Source organism: Uloborus diversus, chromosome 2, assembly GCF_026930045.1.
Source record: "Uloborus diversus isolate 005 chromosome 2, Udiv.v.3.1, whole genome shotgun sequence".
Classification (NCBI taxonomy): Eukaryota; Metazoa; Arthropoda; class Arachnida; order Araneae; family Uloboridae; genus Uloborus; species Uloborus diversus.
The window spans coordinates 155,180,113-155,202,518 of record NC_072732.1 but is presented as its reverse complement, the minus strand read 5'-3'; the positions used below and the strand labels follow the sequence as shown (position 1 = coordinate 155,202,518).

General features: G+C 34.1%; 1 protein-coding gene across 1 annotated transcript in view; it reads right to left on the bottom strand.

Annotated features, from left to right (window-relative positions):
- Window positions 1-22,406, bottom strand: part of LOC129216098 (uncharacterized) — a 147,673-nt gene that overhangs the window by 25,043 nt on the left and 100,224 nt on the right. The window contains exons 4-10 of the mRNA XM_054850251.1: window positions 17,423-17,500; window positions 9,746-9,842; window positions 7,536-7,603; window positions 6,332-6,407; window positions 4,878-4,983; window positions 3,675-3,756; window positions 2,262-2,406 (exon numbers count right to left, since the gene is read on the bottom strand). Coding sequence (XP_054706226.1) covers window positions 2,262-2,406; window positions 3,675-3,756; window positions 4,878-4,983; window positions 6,332-6,407; window positions 7,536-7,603; window positions 9,746-9,842; window positions 17,423-17,500 — 652 coding nt within the window. The remainder of the gene's footprint in view (window positions 1-2,261; window positions 2,407-3,674; window positions 3,757-4,877; window positions 4,984-6,331; window positions 6,408-7,535; window positions 7,604-9,745; window positions 9,843-17,422; window positions 17,501-22,406) is intronic.

Below are 22,406 nucleotides of genomic sequence, written 5' to 3'. Positions count from 1 at the left end.
CCGTATAAAAAGTAAAATTTTGTATTTTTTGACTCATTTTTATTTTTACTTCAAACTTTCAATATCTTACTTTGCATCTGATTTCGAACCTTTTTGCAATTGGAAGTTTGAATCTAGGACTAACGGTTTTCGAAAATAAAGCAGGTTAAAACGGAAGAACCTGTATATTAGGACGTGCAATGAAGCCATAAAATTTGGGAAAAACTTAATTCTGTTTTCACTCGAATGATTTTTCACGCAATCTTAAATTTCACCATCATTTCATATGTTCGAGGAGCAGAATTAGTACCGGTGCTGTATTGTTGGATGTAAGTCAATATACGGCGTATACTTTATGGATCTGTTTAGAAAGTAGTAAAAATAGGGCGTACTCTCTACTTTTTAATGAATTTGATATTTTATTTTAATATTTTTTTTTCTAAATAATAACGTGAGAGAAGAAAAAAATATCGCAGAGCAATATCTCGAAGATAAAAATTTCAACCTATAAACCATTCTATGGCAATTACCATCCGTTGTACCTTTTCTCGTGAATGGCAGGCAGTATTTCAGGCCTAATTTTTTTCATCCTTATCTCAAAGAACAATATCAAAATAAAAAACTTTCTTTAAAAGAAAAGGGTACTAGCGAAATGAAGCTGCAGGGTGACAAACTTGAGCTACAGCGCTTTGAAAATAGGCTATTTTTCACTTGAGCGATTTCAATAGCCACTTTGGATGACAATATATTTTAGAAAATCAATATTTGCGCTCTACAACTTTAACCTTAATCAATTCTCTTTATCGTTTATGTTTTTGAAAGTAACATCATTTTCTTTTCAAAATTGTATTTAAAAAAAAAATCTTTTATATGTTTTTCTTCAAATTGCAATCAACCTTAATTATGTACACAAAATGCTGATTTTGACGGTATTACTGTATTTTGTCAAAATTTCAATCAAGTCAGCTGTTGTTACGGATTTCTTAGTTGGATGGCGTTGGAAAGTCACTCCACATCTCTCACCAAAACCTAGAAGGTCTTGTTAACATTCGGGGAGAAGTGGAGAAGTTGTCTTCAATTGTCTACAATTTTAACCCATTAACAACATATATGTTGAAAATAGAATAATGAAGTACGAGCTTTTGAATCATTTTCGTTCAGAATATATTATGACATTCTAAAATCCAGGGAAAAATTTCTTCACTGCGTTTTGTCGAGACTTTGCTTGCATGTTACTCAAAAGTTAATGAACTAAAATTCACAAAACTACCAGAGCGTATTGACAACCAAAGGTACTTTAAGCTCCTAGAATTTTAGGCTTCCAGGGTGATAACATTTTCCGCAACCTGAGCTTAAACAGGGCAATTCGTTACGACAGACAGAATTTTGAATTCATTTCTTTATCCTTAAACGAAAGAACACCACCGAAGAAAAAACTTCGGAATTTTGATAGGAAAAAATCTGTTCTTTCTATTGGTCTTAACGAAAAGATGCGAGGTGACAAGCTTTCGCTACAGCACTTTGAAAATAGACTATTTTTCACTTGAACGGTTTTGAAAGCCACTTTGAATGACAATGTCTTTCAAAAATCGACATTTAAGCGCTGCAACTGTTACCCATTAGAAACACGTATTTTTACAATAGAATCACGAAGTACGAGCCTTTGAATTATTTTAGTTCAGATTTTATAGCAACCTAAAATCCAGGAAAAGTTTTCTCACGAGTTTACACGCATGCTACATCAAATCTAATGAGCTCGCTTCCAGTGGGAAAAAAATTTCTGCAATCTTCTGTAAGATCGCAATTTGTCACGAAAAGCTGATCCGTATTTTAGGTCACATGTTTGGGGGATCGTAGATCCTCAGTATTTGAATCTCGGAAGCTGAAAATTTTTGCATATGTCGGTTTCAAAGGCATCTCTACACCCCTATAAAATTTCATCCGAATCGAAAAGGGTAGAGCTGGGACGATTTGAAAAATTAGGTCAGTTGACCTTTAATGACTCTATGTGATTATCTTGCCATTTTCGTGTTTTTCATGTCATCTAGAAAACATTTAAATGTATTTAAATTTTATATGTGTTCTGACCCGTGAAGTTCATCTAAATATGCAGTCGGCAATCAGGGTCGTTTTTTTTTAAATTTTTATTTTATGTGTTCTGGACTTCCAAAGTTCATCTTCATTTGCGGTTGGCAATCAGGGTCGGATTTTTTGTTTAAATTTTCAATTAAATATCGGTTCTTGTCACCAAAGCGCTCATGTAATAAATGATCTGAACTTACGCAGTTGACCGTCGGTGGCAGTAGAGAAGCTGATATGGCCACTCCTACGAGAGAAGCTCCGTTTCCGCCGACCACAGACATCGCGACTCCGGCCCCGGACGGGAGAGCGATCAGGCAGCCGGACCACAAACTCCTGACCATCCCTCTGTGGAGGTAAATAAATATTTTAAATAAGTAATAAATAAACATCAAGACCAGGAGAAACTGATCGAAACTTTTGTTGCTGCTTCAGTATGTTTAAAGCTTGAGATTGAAAGTACAAATCAGAGCAATTTTAACTTTCTGTCTTTATGAACTAAAGAATAAAAATCAGATGATTCATTGCCCTATGCGTACAAATCACAGAAATTTATATCTGAGAAATTACTCAGTGTATTATTTTACTAATAGTTTTGTTAATGGTAAAAATTACAGCAAAGAAAACAAATGAATATAATGATCAGTACTGGTGTATTGGTGTTGATATAGAAATGAAATGCATGATTGGTGTAGCGATTAGTAGTTACTCAAAGCTCAACCAATTGGGATACACCAATAGCACAACTACGGGGTGTTCGAATATATTCTTTGTATGCTCACTGTAAATCAAGTATTATTGTAATTGTTATATCAAATAACACTTTTTTTTTTCAATTTTTTTTTTTTAATTTTAATTTTAATTTTCCACTAGTGAGGAGAAGCCCAGAAAATAAAGGTAAAAAAACTTGTTTTCATACAAGAGCTCATCATTCACTATTAAACTACCTCAAGTCCCAGATAGAGTAAATTGCAGTAAAGATTATAACTACAGCCTGAAAAACGTCCACCGCTCAACAAAAAAACAAGTGAAAAAGAACAACTGTTAGAATTAATTTTCAATTAAAGACCAAGAATAGTATATTCAGTAAATTACCAACCGAACCATTTCTTCGGTCACTCGGCTGGTCTGTGCTAATTCTACATTAGCTACCAATTTGTTTGGCCCTCTTGGCTTCCATAAGAGGTTTTCCATCTCCAGCTCAGTCACTTTCCTATGCCGGGCCGATGAGTGCTAATAAGCACGAAACTGCAGTCCTCGGCTGGAAATGACTGAGCTGGCGGTGTATTTCATGCAAGAATAGTAATTCACAACAAAACATCAAAAAACTATTATAAAGAAGAAGGCATAAAACTTGGGGGAGGGGTGACATTTATAAATAATCATGAAATGCTATCTTTGAAAAAATTCAAGAATGTCTTTTTAAACATTTATTTTGTATTAATTCGTTTCAAGCTGTAAGATAAGTTAATCCCAATAATAACTCCCAATTCTACTTGGTTCATAATATAGAATTTTTAGAATTTTCTGTTATTTGATCAAAAACAGTATAAAGTTTTTCAGTTTTTAAATAATCTTCCCAATCCATGCACATTAGACTAAAATTTGGAACTCACCTCCCAGCCATTTCTGGTGTCGGCCATTTTCCAGCGCCCCACGTTTCGCTGAAATTTCCGCAGATGAAGCCGTAAAGAAAACCTACAAGGATGATAATATTCAAGTTATTTTTCAATGCACAATTTCATACAATGATTCATCATCATTTATCAATGTCGGCAATCCACATCGTTTTGATATTGTGCAGGGTTGTTAACTGCTCCGTAAAAAAGGAGAAACTCCGCAGCAAAGAAATTCTTTTGCTCCGCATTTCCGGGCCGAAAGTTTTCAAGCTTAAATTTTGCTAATTTTATCACAACAAAGATATAATTGGAAATAAAAGACGCTTATACTCAAAGACTGAAATAGCGTTTAAAGCTGTTTTATTAATTTAAAAATAATTATTTTTATATTCGTGCTTAGAATGATTTATTAAAGCTATAAAATAATTTTAGATACGTGATTTTAGTTATTTTTTATATAAAATACCAAATTGCTCAGCAAAATTTTAAATTGCACCTCAAAATCATCACAGATGCTCTTCAAATTGTTTCTCCAAGGTTGGCAACCCTGCAAATTGTGTCACTTTGTGACAAAGGGGAGGGAGGAAGTAATAAGAAATGTGACATCACGCATTTTTTTCACAAAAATATGTTTATAAAAACTAGTGTGGCATATGAACAAGAGCGGGGGAGTATGATGAAGTGTGACACTTAGTGACCACTGGTGGAGGGGGGGGGGAGGTCAAAAATGTTGAAACCAAGTGTTACATCATTAACTTGTGGACAGTCCCTTTGCTAAAAGTTTATTTGTTTCTGTAGTAGAGAACTGTAAATGGTTGGACTTATACTTGGATTTTTAGAATTTTCGTTGCACTCTTTTACAGAGACAGTGTACGTATCAGTTGAAATTACAACTGTACAAATAAGTAAAAACATGTAAAATAAAGAAATAAAGATGTTAGTTTTGCAAATTTCATGCAACACTTTGTCAGTCACGCAAACACTTAATGATTCATAGAACAAGTTAAAAAACAAATTTTTAGTGTTCTTACAGTTACGTTCTTTCTTACCACATCTTAAAAACGGTATCTACGTGAGTATAAATTTTTTTAAAGGCTTAAATTATGATCCGGGAAATCCGAGTATCCGCATTAACGTAGGTTGGGTAAACAATGTCCTACTGCTCAAAGAATTTGTTCTAAAAATATATAAAAATCTTACCTGCCGTTAAACAGACAGAAAGTCCTATGAGTTCCGTTCGCATCGCCATCTTGATTAATTTTTTATCTCGAATCGTCAACCCAAATGTGAAGGCCATGATTGGACCCTAGCGAACATACTACGGTTAATTTATGAAAGTGCTAAGCAAACTTAATTTTATTTCTTTAAATTATTTCAAACTTCAACTAGAAAAACACAGTGAAAAACATAATAGTATACTCGTGCGTAGCACTTTTACGTATGTATATTTGCGCTTTATTTCCAGAGTTTTAAAGTATGGTTTTTAATTTCTATATATTTGAATACAAGGAACCATCGTGTATCATAATGCAAAGTATCGACGAATTTTGTGTATTGAAAAAATAATGATTGGTACATGTTACGGGTGTTATCAAAATACAAAGTATCAAAGATTTTTTGCATTAAAAAATAAGGATTTGTACTTGTTACGGGTGTTATGATGCAAAGTATCAATCAATTTTTTCCGCTGAAAAAATAATGATTTGTACGTGTTGATTTTACGTTTTGTGTCACTACGGTCACTCCCGCAACACGTACAAATCAGAACTTTGCATTATGATACATGATGGTTCCTTATATTCAAATGTATAGAAATAAAAAAACAGTTTAAAACTCTGGGAATAAAGTGCAAACATAATACGTAAAAATGTTACGGCAGTGCAAATAGTAACGCCAAAATTTCGCCAATAGCAGTAAGAAAAACATAAAATTGTTTCGTAGTTAAAAGGAACCCCCCCCCCTTTTTTTTGTGCTTCCGAAATAAGTGTTTGCAATTCTTACTGTTATTTGTGCCTCTTTCAAGTATTTCGTTACTTTTTTTTATTATTATAGTGCGACTCTATTAAGTAGAAGCTTAACCTTGACAATGGTTACTTCTTCTTGGAGTAATGGGAGAGGGTAGTCAGCGCTGAGTGAATTTGGGTACTAATTTCGCGAAAAGTGCGGTTCTAATTAGTAGAAGCTTAACCTTGACAATGCTTACTTCCTTTTAGAGAAATGAATAAGGTTGATTAGTGCTGAGTTGAGTTGAGTAGTAATTTCGCGAAAGTATTCCAACTCAACTCAGCACAAATTGCACTTCCCTCTTTCAAGCTTCAACTTATCAGAGGCACAGTATTACAGCACAAAAGTAAACATTTTATTTGTTATTTTATTAGCACAATTGAGTGTTAATTTTTGACTTCATATTTCGTAGTCTCTATAAAATCTATTCTATTGAAATTGGACTTATAATTTTAAAATATAGCAACATGTAATTGAATGCTACTGCTAACAATAAAAATTGTACGAAAACGTTTTTTAAAGTTTCAACAAGTTTTATATATTTACAATATTGCTTAAAAACATGTATTGCCTAAAAACATCAAATAACCATACAACAAAGGAGATTTTCTTTTGTACTACACGTTTTTCTTGTTAAGAAAACATATTACCATGATTGGTGAAATAAGCATAGCAGCTACGATTATAATGGCACTGTTTTCGCTGAGGCCTAGAGCAGCAATACAACTGAAAAAAAAAATAAATAAAATGTCTTTCAACTATATAAAATGAACTGGTGACAAGAGATATAAACTTCTATCGCTTTTTCTCCATAATAACTTTGAAAGATTGAAACTAATATATAATAACTTTTCTGCACAAATCACGTTGCGTCATATTGCTTCAATTATATTGTTCTAGGGTTTTTTGCCCGCTGCTCGATTCGCTCACCAATCCACTTGCGACTGTGTACTTTGGCAACCGATTGGTTGAAAGGATGTTAAAGACGAAACAATATTAATTGACGTTTTAGCTAATATCTCTGCTCATTAAAGTTGTAAAAAGATGAGACCGGGTGAAATGAGTTCCGCGTAAAATTTTTCATTACCTTGTTTGACTCTTTATTCTCTGTGATTGTCGAAGAGATGAGACTTCAGACAGACGGACACAGATTTTGATAGTATAAATGGAACTCTTTTCAAATAACAGAACGTTTCTTTGTTTTAGCAATACATTTTAAACATAATAATTAATAAATTATTATTATTATTTTGGTTTGTTGTTTTTTTTATACAACGAAACTAAATAATTTCTAGCCTTTATCAAAAGTTCGTTTGTTTCTGTTTTCACTTCACAGCAAAGTGGCTACACCTCTTTTGTTTCAGTTTAATTCTTTCTGATAATTCGTATTTCTACAGTGTTATTCACCCTAATTAAAATAAAATCTGATTACTTCGAACGTCAGTATCAATTATTAATGTGGAACCCCGATTTCACGTTTTTTATCGGACCAGTGATAGAAAATGTATCAAGCGGGAAAACGGAAAATCAGGCCCATGTTAAAAAACTTATTGTATTGTTTAAAAATGGACTCGCTTATCCAATGAAGTAGTGTGGAAAATGTGTAATATTCATTTGTTTTTGGTTTTTGATACAATTTCATTTATAACACGATCTGTACTAACAATTTTTATTGCGAATTTGCTTCTTTTGCTGGCATTCACATATAAAAATAGTTTTAGAGGCTTTTTTTTAGAGAGAGAATCGCTTGCTCAGTGTGCAGACTAAGGTCCCTATTAATATAACGGCTCTACTGCAGACGATACATATTAGTTGGTTCCTACAAAGCAGCGTTTGTAAAAAAATAATATATACCTGGCAATGAAGACAAACATGACGAAATCAAACGACAAGGAACCATCACTTCTAACCTTCTCGACTACCTGAAAAGAAACATTAAGCAATATGAAAAAATTCTTTCAAAATAGCAATATAAAACAACAAGAATATTTTTTGCAATTAAGTGAAACATAAGAGGCATTCATTTTTGAACACTGCAAAGAAATATTTTTTTTCCTAAAATTCATATGAAATGATCACCAAAGATGAGAAAGTGTACTTAGGGGCAATCCAAAAATAAAAATGATTTCGCGCTTTTTTTTTTGGGGGGGGGGAGCAAATTTGTCAAATTTTTCAAGAAAAATGTTCAATTTTTCTTGAAAATTTGACTATTTGTGAACAGGGGAAGTGAGAAAGTAACAAGAAGTGAGACATCACACCCTTAAAAAAAAAAAAAAAAAAAAAAAAAAAAACGAAGCAGCATGACGCGTGATATGTGACAAGGGGAGTAGTGTGGTTCAAAAACACTTCTTGTTGAACTAGAATCTAGGTCACCTCCTATTTTTAACACGCTTTTATTAGCTTCACCTTTATGTATGTATGTATGTATCTTGTAACGGAATCTTGCAGCTCAAATTTCGCCCACTTCCTGCGATCGGATTCTTTTGAAATTTGGCACGCGACCTCAGACCCGATGACAATGCAATATTCTATAATCAAATTAATTAACTCTTTTAATTGTTAGTTTTCTCCAATTTTAATCAATACTTTGCCATAAATCCAATAATGTAAGAAAGGAAAATTTTTTAAAAAATACATTAAAAAATGCTCGCAAAAATTATTTAAAAATATCTACAAAATCCTTTAATTTTTCTGCATCAAACAAAATTAGTTTCAATGTTCCAAGGTAATTAGAACATGAAATATAATTGTTTTTAATTAATTTCATGCCAAAATTTAGGTGAGCCTTCAATTGGAAATTCATTGCTGATCAGACCATTGTTGAACAAAACTTTTATTCAAATGCATCTCAAATTTTAAAAGTAATATAAATATGATTTCCGCAAACATACATCGATGACTCACAGTAGCTTCCCATCGGGGTGCCCTTGTCTTAACTTTAAGATACTACCTAGTATTCGTTTTATAAATAATTTCGTCGCCTGATAATTCTCCAACAAAATACTAGATAATAGAAAAATAAAATAGTTCAGGCGTAAAAAATAAATGAAATAAAATAATAGTTTAAAAAACTAAAAACACACGCTTTCGTAGCAAAATGAACTAAAAAGTGAAAAATAATCTTTAGATAATAATAGTTGACCAATCACTTAATTTTAATGTAATACAAAAAAACGTGGGGGCTTCTTATCAGTTGTCTTGAATTTCTTCCATTTGTTGTCCAAGCAAAAATATAAACAGACAGCACCCCACGCTTTTTTGTATTACATTAAAATAAGTGATTGGTCAACAAATATCATCCAAAGATTATTTTTCAATTTTTAGTTCATTTTGCTACGAAAGCGTGTTTTTTTAGTTTTTTAAACTATTTTATTTATGCTTACTAAAAACGTGTTTCTTTTATTATATTAGTGGCATAAGAGAGTGAGCGGATGGTGTCCGGGTCCACACACGTAGCTTGAAGCTTAAAACCTTTTAATTAGTTCCTACAAAATATAAGTTACTATAAAATTAATTCCTTTCATGAAAATTAAGCTTTTTTCTTCTGTTTTCAAGTTTGTTTCATCATTGGTTTGATGTTTTATCTAATTAGTTTTATGTTCATGAATGTAAAATTTAAATCAGTTATGACTGCTTCTATTTACGTTTTCAAGTAATCGAGTTACACTTCTTGAACTAAATATTTGCTGACAATGATTAAAAATTTGAATGTTGAATTCTTTCAAATTTTTAGTCCTTTCTTGTAGAAAATATTAGCAAAAAATGGTTTAGAACAAGGAATTTTCTCAAAATGTAAAAATAATTTTGAAAAAGGAAGAAAGACTAGATAATACTTAGTAGTATTCCATGATCAAATAATCAATCCACTTTTCCGGGTTTTTTCGTTCAGTCCTCAAACAGTATGTCTATATATGCTTTTTAACTATTTAGCTTTTAAAAAGTAGCGAAGTAGCGGCTAAATTTCAAAAGTAGTTCGTAGTTAGTACATTTTGAAAAAATTAGTTAAAGCTGTAGTTTGCTACAAAAAAAAAAGTAGTTTTTCCTACCACTGATCTGAATCTTACCTGAGCAACAGTTAAACGAGCTGTAACAGATTTCAGAAATTCTTTCTGCATCGCTTTAAAACCTTTCTGTTTCTTCTCTGTAGCTTGTTCCTCTCCTCTAAGAAAGGAAACAAAAAAGTAATTAGTAGGAATTGACCTTTAAACTCCTTAAACTCATATCAAAAATGGTACATAGTGAGAAAGATAAAATAGGAATAAAGTTGAGTCCAGAAAACTCGGCCTAAAATGTGGATTGAAAAGTTGTCAGGTTTATGAAAATGCTGGACTATCGGGAATGCGCGCATATGATTTTTGCGCGGGTTTTTTTCGTCCTGCCAGGGTGTGACAAAGTTTTCTGCATTCTGCAGCGTTATCGAGTGCCAAGTTTTTGAGACTCTACTGCTTAATGAATCAAGTTTCAAACTATGTATGACAAACATACATCAGTACACTTAAAATTAACACGAAGCTAAAACGTAATTAGGGGAGAGTCGAGAGGAATGAGACAGTTGCATTTACGTCCAAAAAAAAAAAAAAAATATTTTAAAAAATATATTTTGTCTAGTAGATGTAGCAGCTTAAACCTTTTGCTTGATTCTAATCTCTTATACATCTACTGGACAATCTAGAAATATTTTTTCACATTACGGCATGAATGCAGCCGTCCCATTCCGCCGGACTCCTCTCTCCTACTTGCTTTATTGGGGAATTCCAGCACCATGTGTGGGACAATTTGTACTAACTTTTCCTTATATTTTTATGTTTATGCAAATTAATAAGGGATGAAAGTTTAAAAGTCGTTGACCTATAGTTGGGGGAACCCAAACCTGGAAGCAAGATGAAGGCTACACAGATTATAATCCTAGGATTACGACGCTGCCAGTTTAGGTTGCCCCAACTATAGTGAAAGTACTTTCTTTTGCGATTGGCTGGGAATTTTTTTTTTTTTTTTTTTTTCATTTCCTTTTGAATTATAATATTTTAAATGGAGTTAACCTGCCACGTGCGGGACATCCTTTTGGACATCAGCTTAGAGCTCTCAATTCTAGCAATATATTCTCCGAAGCTATGGGTCCATTTCCGCCTTTAAACCGGATATGCGCCTTTCCATCTCGTCGGTGGTCAGACAGTATTTTGTGATTTCTGGGGGGGGGGGGGCTTTTTTTCACGGTTTTGAGATTAAATATAAAAGCTGTCACGTGTGAGACGTCTGCTTTTTCGTGGAATTTTCCTGTTACATCATACCTCAATACTGTTTTTTTTCGAAAAATATTTTTAAACTAATATTTAATCTATACTAATATAATAAAGCAGAAAGCTTTTATGCCTGTTCTGATGTCGGTGACACGCGTAGGATCTAGGCTGTTAGGCTCATTTTCATGAAATTTGGCACAAAACTAGTTTGTAGCATGGGGGTGAGCACCTAGAAACGTTTTTCGAGTATTTGATTTTGATCTATTTTCTATTAAAATTTTAAATTCTTTTTCCACATGAATTTGACAATATGGAAGAGAAATATTTCATACGATTTTTACGTTTTAGGTCATTCGAGAGTTTCGAATTTTCTGCGTAAGATGAAAGTTAGTTTATACGAGCATTAGGAGAGCTGTAAGAATTGTAAAGCAAGAGAATAAAATTAAAAATCAAAAGTTAAATGGAATTAATTTTCGCAACTAAAACTAACGTTTGTGTTGTTGTCATGGCTATGTCTTTTAGACCTTTGTCGTTTGCCTTTCGTTTTTTTATTATTTTTACTTCCTTTTACAAAAAAGGAAGTATTGTATTCGCAAAAAACAATTTCACTCAAAAATCGACCTTAATTTCCATTTTACTCACCCCCGAATGAAAATTGAGTTTTTTTTTTTTTTCCCCGACTCAACCACACGAGGATAAGTGCCTAAGAACGTATAGACACGCGAAATATCCATTTTGACGATTCCCGAGTTAATTACAACGAGTTTTCTCGTGACTTCTGTGTGTGCGTATGTATGTCGTATGACTCAAGAATGGTATGTCCTAGAAAGTTGAAATTCGGTACGTAGACCCCTTGTGGGTTCTAGTTGTGCACATCTCTCTTTTTGGTTGCATTCGGGGTGTTTCTAAAGGGGTCTTTTGTTCCTTTTTTGGGGGGAGGAATCATTGTTAATTTTGTTTTAAACTCAAGTGGTATTACAATTATTTGGGGGACAATTGGCGATATATCAACAGTATTTTGATCGCCAAGTTTTTTTCGCCATCTTGGCGACAAATTTGGCGATTTTTTTTTTTAAATCTTGTTTTAATTTGGCCACTGTTGGAGATATTTAGAGAGTAAACTATTGAATCACATTAAAAATGCCAATAGCGGGGAAATGACGTTAAATTGGAGTAAAAAGGAAGTCATGTGATGCACACATCAGCTCGTTTGTTTTTGCGATACTTAAAATGTTAACATATCTTTTCAAATAATAAAAACATTTTTAATTTAAGCTAATTCCAGGATTTATATTTAATTGATGCACTGACATCAAAGATTACATTTCCTACTAAACGAACTGTTTTTAACTAATTTTAATTCAATAAACAAAAAAATCTCTTTTGAAGTTCATAAATCTCAAAGTTATACTACTTTTGGCCGGGTGAAAAGAAAAGATTTCAACTTACATTGGAAGTAAAATCACATAAGTAAAGGGACGGAAGTGACGCCATAAATAGTCGAAAATTTGACGACTACTTATAAATCTCTCGAAAATTTTGAAGTCGAAAATGATGGGCCAAATTCTGTGGCAAGCGTGCATGAAAACATACAACCATATGTTTGTTTTCTTTGGCATTTTTCTTAAAATAAAAAAAAAATGTTGCCGTAATGGGGGGGGGGGGGGGGGTAATCAACTGGTAGTTGTTTTGATTGATTTTTAAGTGATAATGCGTATAGTAAAATATTACTATACGCATAAAGTTGCTTGTAAATATACAGACGAACCTGATGGCCTTAAATGTTCTACCACGGGCGAAGGCGTGCGGGTACCGCTAGTAAGCTAGCAAGGAATAAAGCGTTTGCTTTAAAAATATCATAGAGAAAACATGCTTATAAGCACATGCATTTAAATTTAACGCACATAAGGCAGTGAGAAGCAAAGGGATGTAAGTGGCAAAATTAAAAATTTGGAGATAACCAGTACACATGGTAGGTGAACCTCTACTCTGTCTTGGGATAAGAGATGGTACTAGTAGCTCTGGTAATTGCTGCTATACAGCATGATTTAGAAAAAAAAATCAATGAAAGCCTACCTAGGATGTTATCTTTAAACACGTTTTACTTCAAAACTTGAAAATGTTCACTTACATCCCATTGCTTCTCACTGCATTATACAGGTAGTTATCAAAATAGTGGAAACACTTGGAAAAAAATTTGTGAATCGCTACTCTGCCGTAAATTTTCTGTTTATAAAGGTAGTCTTCTAACTGTGTGTGTGTGTGTGTGTGTAATCACTCACACTAGTGAATACAGATGGTGATTGAGTTCTGTGGTCACTTTTGCTGCTGCTGTTCGCTTATTCGACTCTAAAATGCACTTCAATACCCGTCGAGTTTTTTTTCCCCTGAGCTTCTCTTTCCGTCCACTATTTCGCTTTTAGTCCAGTCAAATTTGGTCATGACCCGGACATTAAAAAAAAAAAGAATGTGCACCTATACCAAGATGTTCAGTAGCATGAGGAGATAACGAACCAAAAAGTCCCAAGAGTTTGAGCGTCGGGTTTGGGAGTTACAGGGGGGCAAAAGAGGGGGCTCAAAATGCAGATATTATTGCTTTATTTCAACTGTATCTTCAACACTATTCCTTTTCATGAAAGGGTAATTGAATAAAAGTTGAATATGGTACATATAACTAATGTTACAAGTAATATTTTTTGCAAAGATCTGTACAATTTGCAAAGATCTGATCCCTCAAAAATGGGGGGGGGGATTCCCCCCCCCCCTTTTTGAGGTATACATTTTCAATGTATACCTCTTAAGTATTTTCCGAGGTATACATGTTCCAAATGAAAAAGTTTCCTTGCTCGTGTTTTATTGTTTTTAAAATAACATTTTTTGAGTACATTCCCTTTGCTTCCCCCCCCCCCCCCGCTGTTAATGAAATAACGTGCTTAATCGGGTCAAAATACAAATTTTTGACGTGTTTCTCAGACATTTCAATTTCTATTTCTGCCAAATATTATACCAGATTAAATTGAATTCAGGGAAGTTCTTTAAAAACATGATCCAGATTTAGGTTTCATGTTGTTTTTAGCATTGTGTCTTGTTCCTCACCATGTGTTTCCGTAATTTGAACGATTTGTTCAAAAATGTTTACTTTTGATAATTGAAATACTTTACTTCCTTATTATTCAGTCTTCAAAATTTCATAAAAGGTTTTAATTTCCTGGTTATTAATTGATTAAACCACATATTTAACTCTTCATTGGCTGAGTTTATAAGACGCTGGATTTTGTATGAATGACGTTTAACTTCTTACTTAGAATTTCATAATTTCAATAATGGGAATTATATGCTTGTGACAAAAACCATTTAGTATATCACTTTTTTTTCCGATTTTATTTCACGTTCTACATTTTCTGCCATTTTAGCTAATTTTTCTTTTGCTAACATTATAGTCATACATTCAGGACAAATTTTTTAGGACCACGGAGGAATGTACCGCAATGCGGCTTTTTTAACAATTTAATTTTGTTCTTCAATTTCATTTGTAAGCAAAACATTCACAGAAGTATTTTAATTTGGAGACAAAAAAGTTTTTACATTCTTTTAAAATAGTACGTTGATGGAAATGCAAGTTCAAAAGTGAAAACCTACATTTTTCTTGAAGTAAACAGAAAATATGTTTATGTTATGTCCCCAAGCAGAACAGAAGCGGGTCGGATTGAAATGTAAAAAGATATTAACAGACGAATCTAAGTGTCAAAAATTGATGGCTACTTTTAGAACCGAAGCAGCACCGCTAGTGACATACTTGTCAGTATTTCAACCACAGGAAGGGAGGGGGGGGGGGATTTGCAAGTATAATCTTTGCTCTTGCCAAAAACAAAAGGTTTTAAAAAAATTCCATTCCTTTTTTAAATTAAAGTAAAATGTTTGTAATTTTTTCCTAAACTTTTTCAGAAACATAACATATTATATATACATTTGGAAGCAAAAGTCTTAGTTTTTACTTTTGAAAATGTTCCAAGGAAAAAAAGCAATTCAAACTTGAAAAATGCCAAAAATTACTCTTGAAAATCAAAACAAACATCGTTTAAATGAGTTCTTTTATATGGTGCATTTACATTTTTTCTGCACTCAACAGAGGTTATAGAAATAGAAGCGGCTAATCTACAAAGTGAAGAGAAAACACAAATTATTTTTATAAGACTTTAAGCAGGCCCCTCTCCTCCTACCCGACAGATAGAATTTTTGTAAATTACATACGTTTTCACTGAAATTCTAAACAATAAAGGGTGGTTAGTTGCTGAAACAGATTTGTCCTGTCACAAAATTTTTATGAAATGCATTGTACGGCCAAATTTGATCGAACTACTTCTAATGCTTGCAGTACCTTTAAAAGCTGAATCTGGAATTTCAAAGCAGTTTCAGTAATTTTTGGGCTCCCTGAAAATTATGAGGTGGAGCTTTAGCTTCCCGAGCCTTTTTGGTAATCAAGTCCTTCGCTTAAGGCGCAACGTCTTACCTTTCGGATTTCAGAAAACTACCCCCTTTTCTATACATTCAACATTCATTCCGACATCCGATTCACACTGAGACCTAAAAACAGACGTACAGAGCAGTACAATGCAAAACTGCAATCGTTAGACCACCTAATTTTCTTTCTGTTTTTGTCCTTCAAACTTTTAGAACCGATGTGTTTGTATGTGTGCTTTCGTTTTTATGTTTTAAAACTTTGAGGATTCTTAATGATTATTTCTGTGCATAGTATATTATTTTATTATTAAAAAGAATTTGTTTCAAATTAACAACTTGGTGACTCCTGTTAAGCTATTTTTATTCATTAAGACTCGCTAAAGTTCATAAGTAATACTATGCATTAAGTTTCTATAGTTTCTCAAATTTTTACTTAAATATTACAAAAACATTTTCAGCTTTTAAATTTGAAGTATTGGTTTTTATTTAGTTTCTTAAAGTTTTTTGGTTTCTTAGGCCATATGGAACCACCTATGTGGTCTGAACTCTCCCTTCCCCAACAGACCTCCGCACCTCCGGGTCTGCGGGTACATAGATTCGAGCCTGCGTACAGTAGAATTAAATCTCAATGCCATCTTTACGCCATTTTAACTTAAAACCGAAAAAAAAATTAAATAAATAACACTTCAACTATAGGATTACTATTAAGTTTCTTAGTATAATATCCATCGGCAAAAATGAATTTATGAAATTTCATATTCTATAGCACAGCTCTAAAAAATCCAAAGAGAATGCACTTCGAAATGTATTTCTTATTCGATGAACAAATAAGTGTCAACGTTATTTTGGATTGAGATACGTATGATTAGGCCAGTCATTTTATTTACTCATGAGAGGGGGGGGGGGCAAAGGGAATACACTCGAAAATGTCATAAAAAAAACAATAAAATACCTGTAATGAAACTTTTACATTTGTACAATGTATATATCTCAAAATCAGGAGGGGAGGCGGGAGGGGGTCAATCCCCCCCCCTCCCTTAATGACGGATGTGTGTAAAAATAGTACTTGCAGTGTTTGTAATTTGTTCCATATTTAACTTTTATTCAATTACCCTTTCATGAAAACGAATAGTGTTGGAAATACAGCTGAAATAAAGCAATAATCTGCATTTTGAGCCCCCTCTTTGCCCCCCTATAACTCCCAAACCCGACGCTCAAACTCTTGGGAATTTTTGGTACGTTATCTCCTCGTGATACTGAACAATTTGGCATAGGTGCACATTCTTTTTTTTTTTTTGAATGTCCGGGTTCGGCCCTTTTTCGACCTAATTTGACTGGACTATTTGCCGAACTTGTCTTACCGCGCTGTGTGTATGCTGTCATGACTTAAGATACTGTACCTCTAGAAACGCCAAAAAGTTTAAATGTTTCAGTTACACTAACTCCAGCTAGACGCGCTCCAACAATTTGACCGCTTTAAAAATTTGAGATTTCCAACATTTCATGAGCTTGAAAAAATTCCAGGACTTCCAGAACTTCCGCTAAACCACGATATACTACCAGAATACATACATTGCTATTTATAAAAAACCAGACATCTAGTTTTATTCTTTGTTACTTACGAAACGCATTCGTAAATGTTTTATTCACAGGTGTTTCCATTATTTTGATAACTACCAGCATGTAATTTTTTCTCTTTTTACGAAAAGTAAACACAAAAGAGAGAAAGACTGCATGGGAAGGTACATCGCAGCAACTGCAAATTTTTCATTTAAATTTTTTCTTAAATTTTATCTATTTATTTATTTATTTATTTTGCATTTTTGTCATCTGTTGTAATTAAGGTTTATTACACAAGGTTGGTTATTTGGTTCCGGCTGAAACTAAAGCACGAAAAAAACGTCAACTCCAAACATTTCCCAATCGTTGATATAGAATCCTAAAGCGCGTTTCATCGAATATCTCAAAAACTCGTTTCTGCAGATACTGCGCTTTACCTTCCCACGGCAGAGGAGAGCTGAAGATGAATTGAATGTCACTGACCCTTCGTTTTCTTCGTCTTCTCCTTCCACTCCTTCATCTTCGCCATAATCCCGGTAAAATACATCGCAGGGCATAATTCTGGAAAGAGAAAGATATTTTAAAATTTTGCGAAAAACAATTCTCAGATAGGGTAGACCGATTAGCGAATGAACGTCTCGTAATTAAATACATATAAAAGAAATCTATATAAATAAAACAAGAGAACGTATGTGTATGTAACGTATATGTATGTTCCTTACACAAATCCACGATTTACGTTCGGATCTCGGAGATTCCGAAGATTACGTTCGGATCTTGGCAGGGAAGTACTTGGGCACCCGAGAAGGAACATAAAGGGGTTTTCGAATGCCAAAAAAGTGCCGAACAGTTCGAATTTTCATGACCCAAAAACGGCATTTTTCTAATATCAAGGCAAAAAAATGCTCGCAAAAGGTATAAAAATATATCCATAGAAACCCCTGATTTTTCTACATCATATAAAATTTGTTCCAATGTTCCAAGGTAATTAGAACATGAATAATAACTAAAAGGTAGGTAAGCCTTCAATTAGAAATTTATTGTTGATCACGGTTATTGTTGAACAATGCTTTTATTAAAATTTGTAGCGGTGAAGAAAATCATTGAGAAGAAAGATCTGTGGCCATTTTTTTCTCGAATATAAACAAATAAAATTCTGGTATTTGTTTTGACTCTTTTAGTGTAATCGGGAGATTTAAAAATTTTCCTTTTTGGTTATTTTTCTGCATTCTGTCAACTGTGTATAACAAACATTCAACCATAGAAAACGTAATGTTGAAAAGGAGGGGGAGGGGAAGTACGTCCACTTTCGGTCTACTTTATATATCTTATCCAAACTAAATACCCTACAAACTATAATAACACTTTTTAATTGCTTTAATTTGCTCTGGGACGCATCTAAGTACACTAAGATTGTGCGTTCACAACGAAATAGCACTTCGCTCCGCCTTCTCGAACGCAGAGTCCATTTTAACTCTGCGGTGAACTATGAACATACTTCCGTCCTAGTAAATGGGACAACCTTGATTATGGTGAATAGTGTGCATTTAAATGTGCAAAAAAAGTCTTACCAGGTAACCGCACGATCAAGGAAATTCGGAAAAAATCAAAATGGGTAACATTTGGAAGAGCATCGTAAAATATGTTTATGGCACAAAAATTATATGTCCTCGTGGCCTCGTTATAGAAATACGAGGTCTTAAAGTATGCCGAAATTTTAAGTAAAGTCGCCAAATTTCGCCAGTACCGTTCAGGAATGGAATGTACGGCGTGAATTCAACAGCTGCATATGACAAGACATCTCATTGCCATTTTTGGTTTTTACGAAACTGCGTGAAAGATGCTTTAAGTAAAGTCTGTACTCGGGAGGTAGCTACCGGGGGGGGGGGGGGGGGAGTGCCACAGACTGCTCCATTAAAGTTTTTAGGGGTATTTTTCTCTCGTCTAGGGGGTGACTGTTTTGTGGCGCCTTCCAGTTTTTGGGAAATGGGAGCACTACCGCTCTTAAAAGAAATAGGCACTTCTGCTTTTCACGTACTTGCAAAAGTACAGTATAGTTGGAAAGAAGGACGTAGGGGAACGCCGCCACCCGAAATATTTGGGGGGGTTTTTATTGTAAAAAAATGCAAATATAATGTAAATTGATTTCAAACTCGCTTTCTCTCTCTCTCTCTCTTTTGGCGAGTCCCCTAAACCCTAAGGTGAGTTCCACCAAACTTTTTTTCAACTATAGCAATGTGTATGTATGTGTGGTTTTTGTTGCTTTTCGATAGAATAAACATTTGCCGTGAGAAGATAAAGCGTAATTAATGTCTGCAAATTTTTCATTTTTCTTTTTCTTTTCTTTTTTTTTTGTTATCTCTTGCGCATCAGCTTTAGGGCGATTCTCGAAAAAATGTCTCGTGCATAATGCTAACGACCAAACGGCACGATCTTGAGGGTCACGGATTTTGACAAAATTCTAGATATAGGTCCATTCTCACTAGGTATGGACTCAGGTAAAGCGGTTTGACTGCATAGGGCCTGATTTGGCTGCAACGAGGGCCCAAAGTTGCTAGTTTGGCCCTAGAACTGCAATGGCGTTTCCATTGGAATTTCAGACTTCGACACTATGTTCAATCTCCCAATGGCATCTTTTGTTTAGGGAGAACACGTATTTATTTATGAGCACTATCTAAGTTATTTGAAAAGTCGAAACAATCTTGTATATTTTTCTTTTTTGTGTGTGTACCATGTGCAATAAATCAGAGTTTTCTCTCCTCTCCCATTTTTGCTTATCAATATGGGGTATCTTCGATAGCAGACGATAAATATCCAGTTAAAGTAAAAGTAAATGTTTTTATCAGCAAACGATAAATACTTTTTACTAGCACACGATTAATATAAAACGAAAATAATTAGTTTTTCATTTGTAAACGATAAATATCCTGTAACTATGTTATTTTGACATTCAAGTTATCGAAGTTAAAAGTAGTAACCAATTTTAATTCGAGAACCGCTTATTAAAAATTAGTATCCAACATAATGTGAAGGTAAGCATGCAAATGGCTCATACTGCAGAACAGTAACAGAAAAATGGATAAAAATGGTAATTTTAAAGGAAACTCCGTTGCATCCTGGGTCCAAATTATCAATTTCTGACCTCCGTTGCAGCCGAACTAGGGCCTATGCAGTCAAACCGCTTTACCTTCGCTCATACCTAGTGGGAATTGACCTATATCTAGGATTTTGTCCAAATGCGTGACCCTCAAGTTCGTGCCGTTTGGTAGTAAGTTTTTTATTTTTTCCTGCTAACGAAAGCCTTCCAAAAGTAATGCTATTGGGGAATAATAAAGGGTGTTTTTTTAGAGGTATAGAACTTTAGGTTCAAATGAAACACCGTTAAATGATGTAAATTGCCATGAATTTCGCTGTATTCGAAAAATGATTCTTTGCCATTTTTATTTAAATGTGATTTCTAGTATATGGCCACTTCGGCTGGCTTGGAGAAAGTTTAATCGGGAAGTCCAACTTTCTATCACTTTTTGCAGCAATGGGGGCCGTATGTGAGTGATATGTGGCGAAAGTTCTCGTCCAAGGTGTCAATCGTCTGTGGCTTATCGGTGTAGACCTGAGACTTCACACAGCCCCACAAAAAATAGTCCAACGTAGTTAAATCGCATGATCTTGCAGGTCAATTCACGGGTTCATTAAGCGAAATTATTCGTTCACCGAAGTTTCTTCAATAAATCAATTGTGACACGCGCTGTGTGGCATGTTGCACCGCCCTGTTGTCTATTCGTGATGAAACGGCAAACCAAACTAAACACAAAACAAGTGGCAACTATCAAAATGGCCCACAGATCAGTGTTCCCGACTTAAAGTTATATACCTCTAAAAAAGAACACCCAATGCTTTCATATACTATCAAAGCATAACAGTTAATCTCATATTTAATTTAAAGTTACTTGAACAAAATAAAAAAGTTAACGCTATGCAGGGGACATTTTTTCGAGAATCGCCGTTTAGGGTACAAGCTTGCTTCTTTAGTTTCCGTTGAAAATTAAGCACGAAAAGAACTTTATGTTCCAACGTTTCTTTTTATGGGGAATCCGAAAAGCGTTTCTTCAAACATCTCGAAAGTTAATTTCTTCGGATACTGCGTTTTAGCTTCCAACGGTAGAATTGAGCCTTTTCCCAGTAAAATTTTGAAGAGACGAGCCAGATAAAAGTATATTTTTGCATTTTAGTATAATTTTAGTATATTTTAAATAGATTTTACTTTAGTACTTTAAGTGTTAATTACAATATTAATGATGTAATACAGGGTGAATTTGAGTGAATCTTCCATATGAAAGGGGGTGATAGAAGAGCACAAGTGGAGCATAGAACAACCCATTGTTGTATCCAATCCGTAACCGTAACCGAGTCAGGGTAGATGTAAGGAAAAAGTAAAAAAACAAAATTCTAAAAAATGACCGATTTCCGAAATTCCTGTAGGACTTACACACAAAATAAGTACATATTTAAAAAGAACAGACTAAATCCTACAAAAGGATACTTTTCCCATCAAAATAGTCTCATTTCACATCGAGCTACAAGATTTGAAGCGTTGGACTCACTCAGATTTGAAATGGTGCCAAAGTTTTCAATCGACATTTTCAAAAACAACCAAATGAGCAACAATCGGGCAAATCTACTAAAAACTGGCCCGTTTCACTAGCTTTCAGATGATACAACAGCAAATCACACTGGGCTTCAAGTTCAGCAGAAATTGAGGTTTTTGTTTGAAACAGTGTAAAAATCTGCATTAGTTGAAAAAGGAAAACCAGCGAAAAGTCGAACCTTTCCATTTTAAACTTTCTGGTCCACGAAAGCATTTTGCTTTCTTTGTTTAAGAAAATGATATTTTATACAAAATAACAGTTTTAACATTTTATTAAGTGAAAAAACACGAGATAACAATAAGTAGAAATAAAAGAAGCATTACTTTCCCGTGCTTTTCACAAAGGAAAATAAACAATAAAAAAGTTACACTAACATCAATGAGTGCATTTAATCTATCTTCAAAATTTTCAACAGATGCTGAAATTGGTCACCGCCACAACTGATACATGCGCTTGCCTTTTTGCTAACGAAAACAACCGTTGCCCTAAGTGAAATTTCAAGTTTCACTACTCTTCCATCAAGCCGGTTGCTCAATTCCTGCAAGCTGGCTATTTCTGCTTTGTTAACTTCTTGTTTTAAGAATCTCCAAACAAAGAAGTCCACTGGAGTCAAGTTTGGTGGTCTAGGTGGCCAAGGACTGAGGCCCGTTCGATCAACCCATTGGGGATACTGTTCAGTCCGAAAATCCCGAACGGCATTTGAAGAATATGTAGGGGTTCCATCGTGTTGGAAAATGATTTCCGCTTTCTCTGGAACAGGAAAGGGGCCAGGATCACAGTTCAGCTGATGTTGAGAAGTATGTGTTGGACCAAGTAGTGGA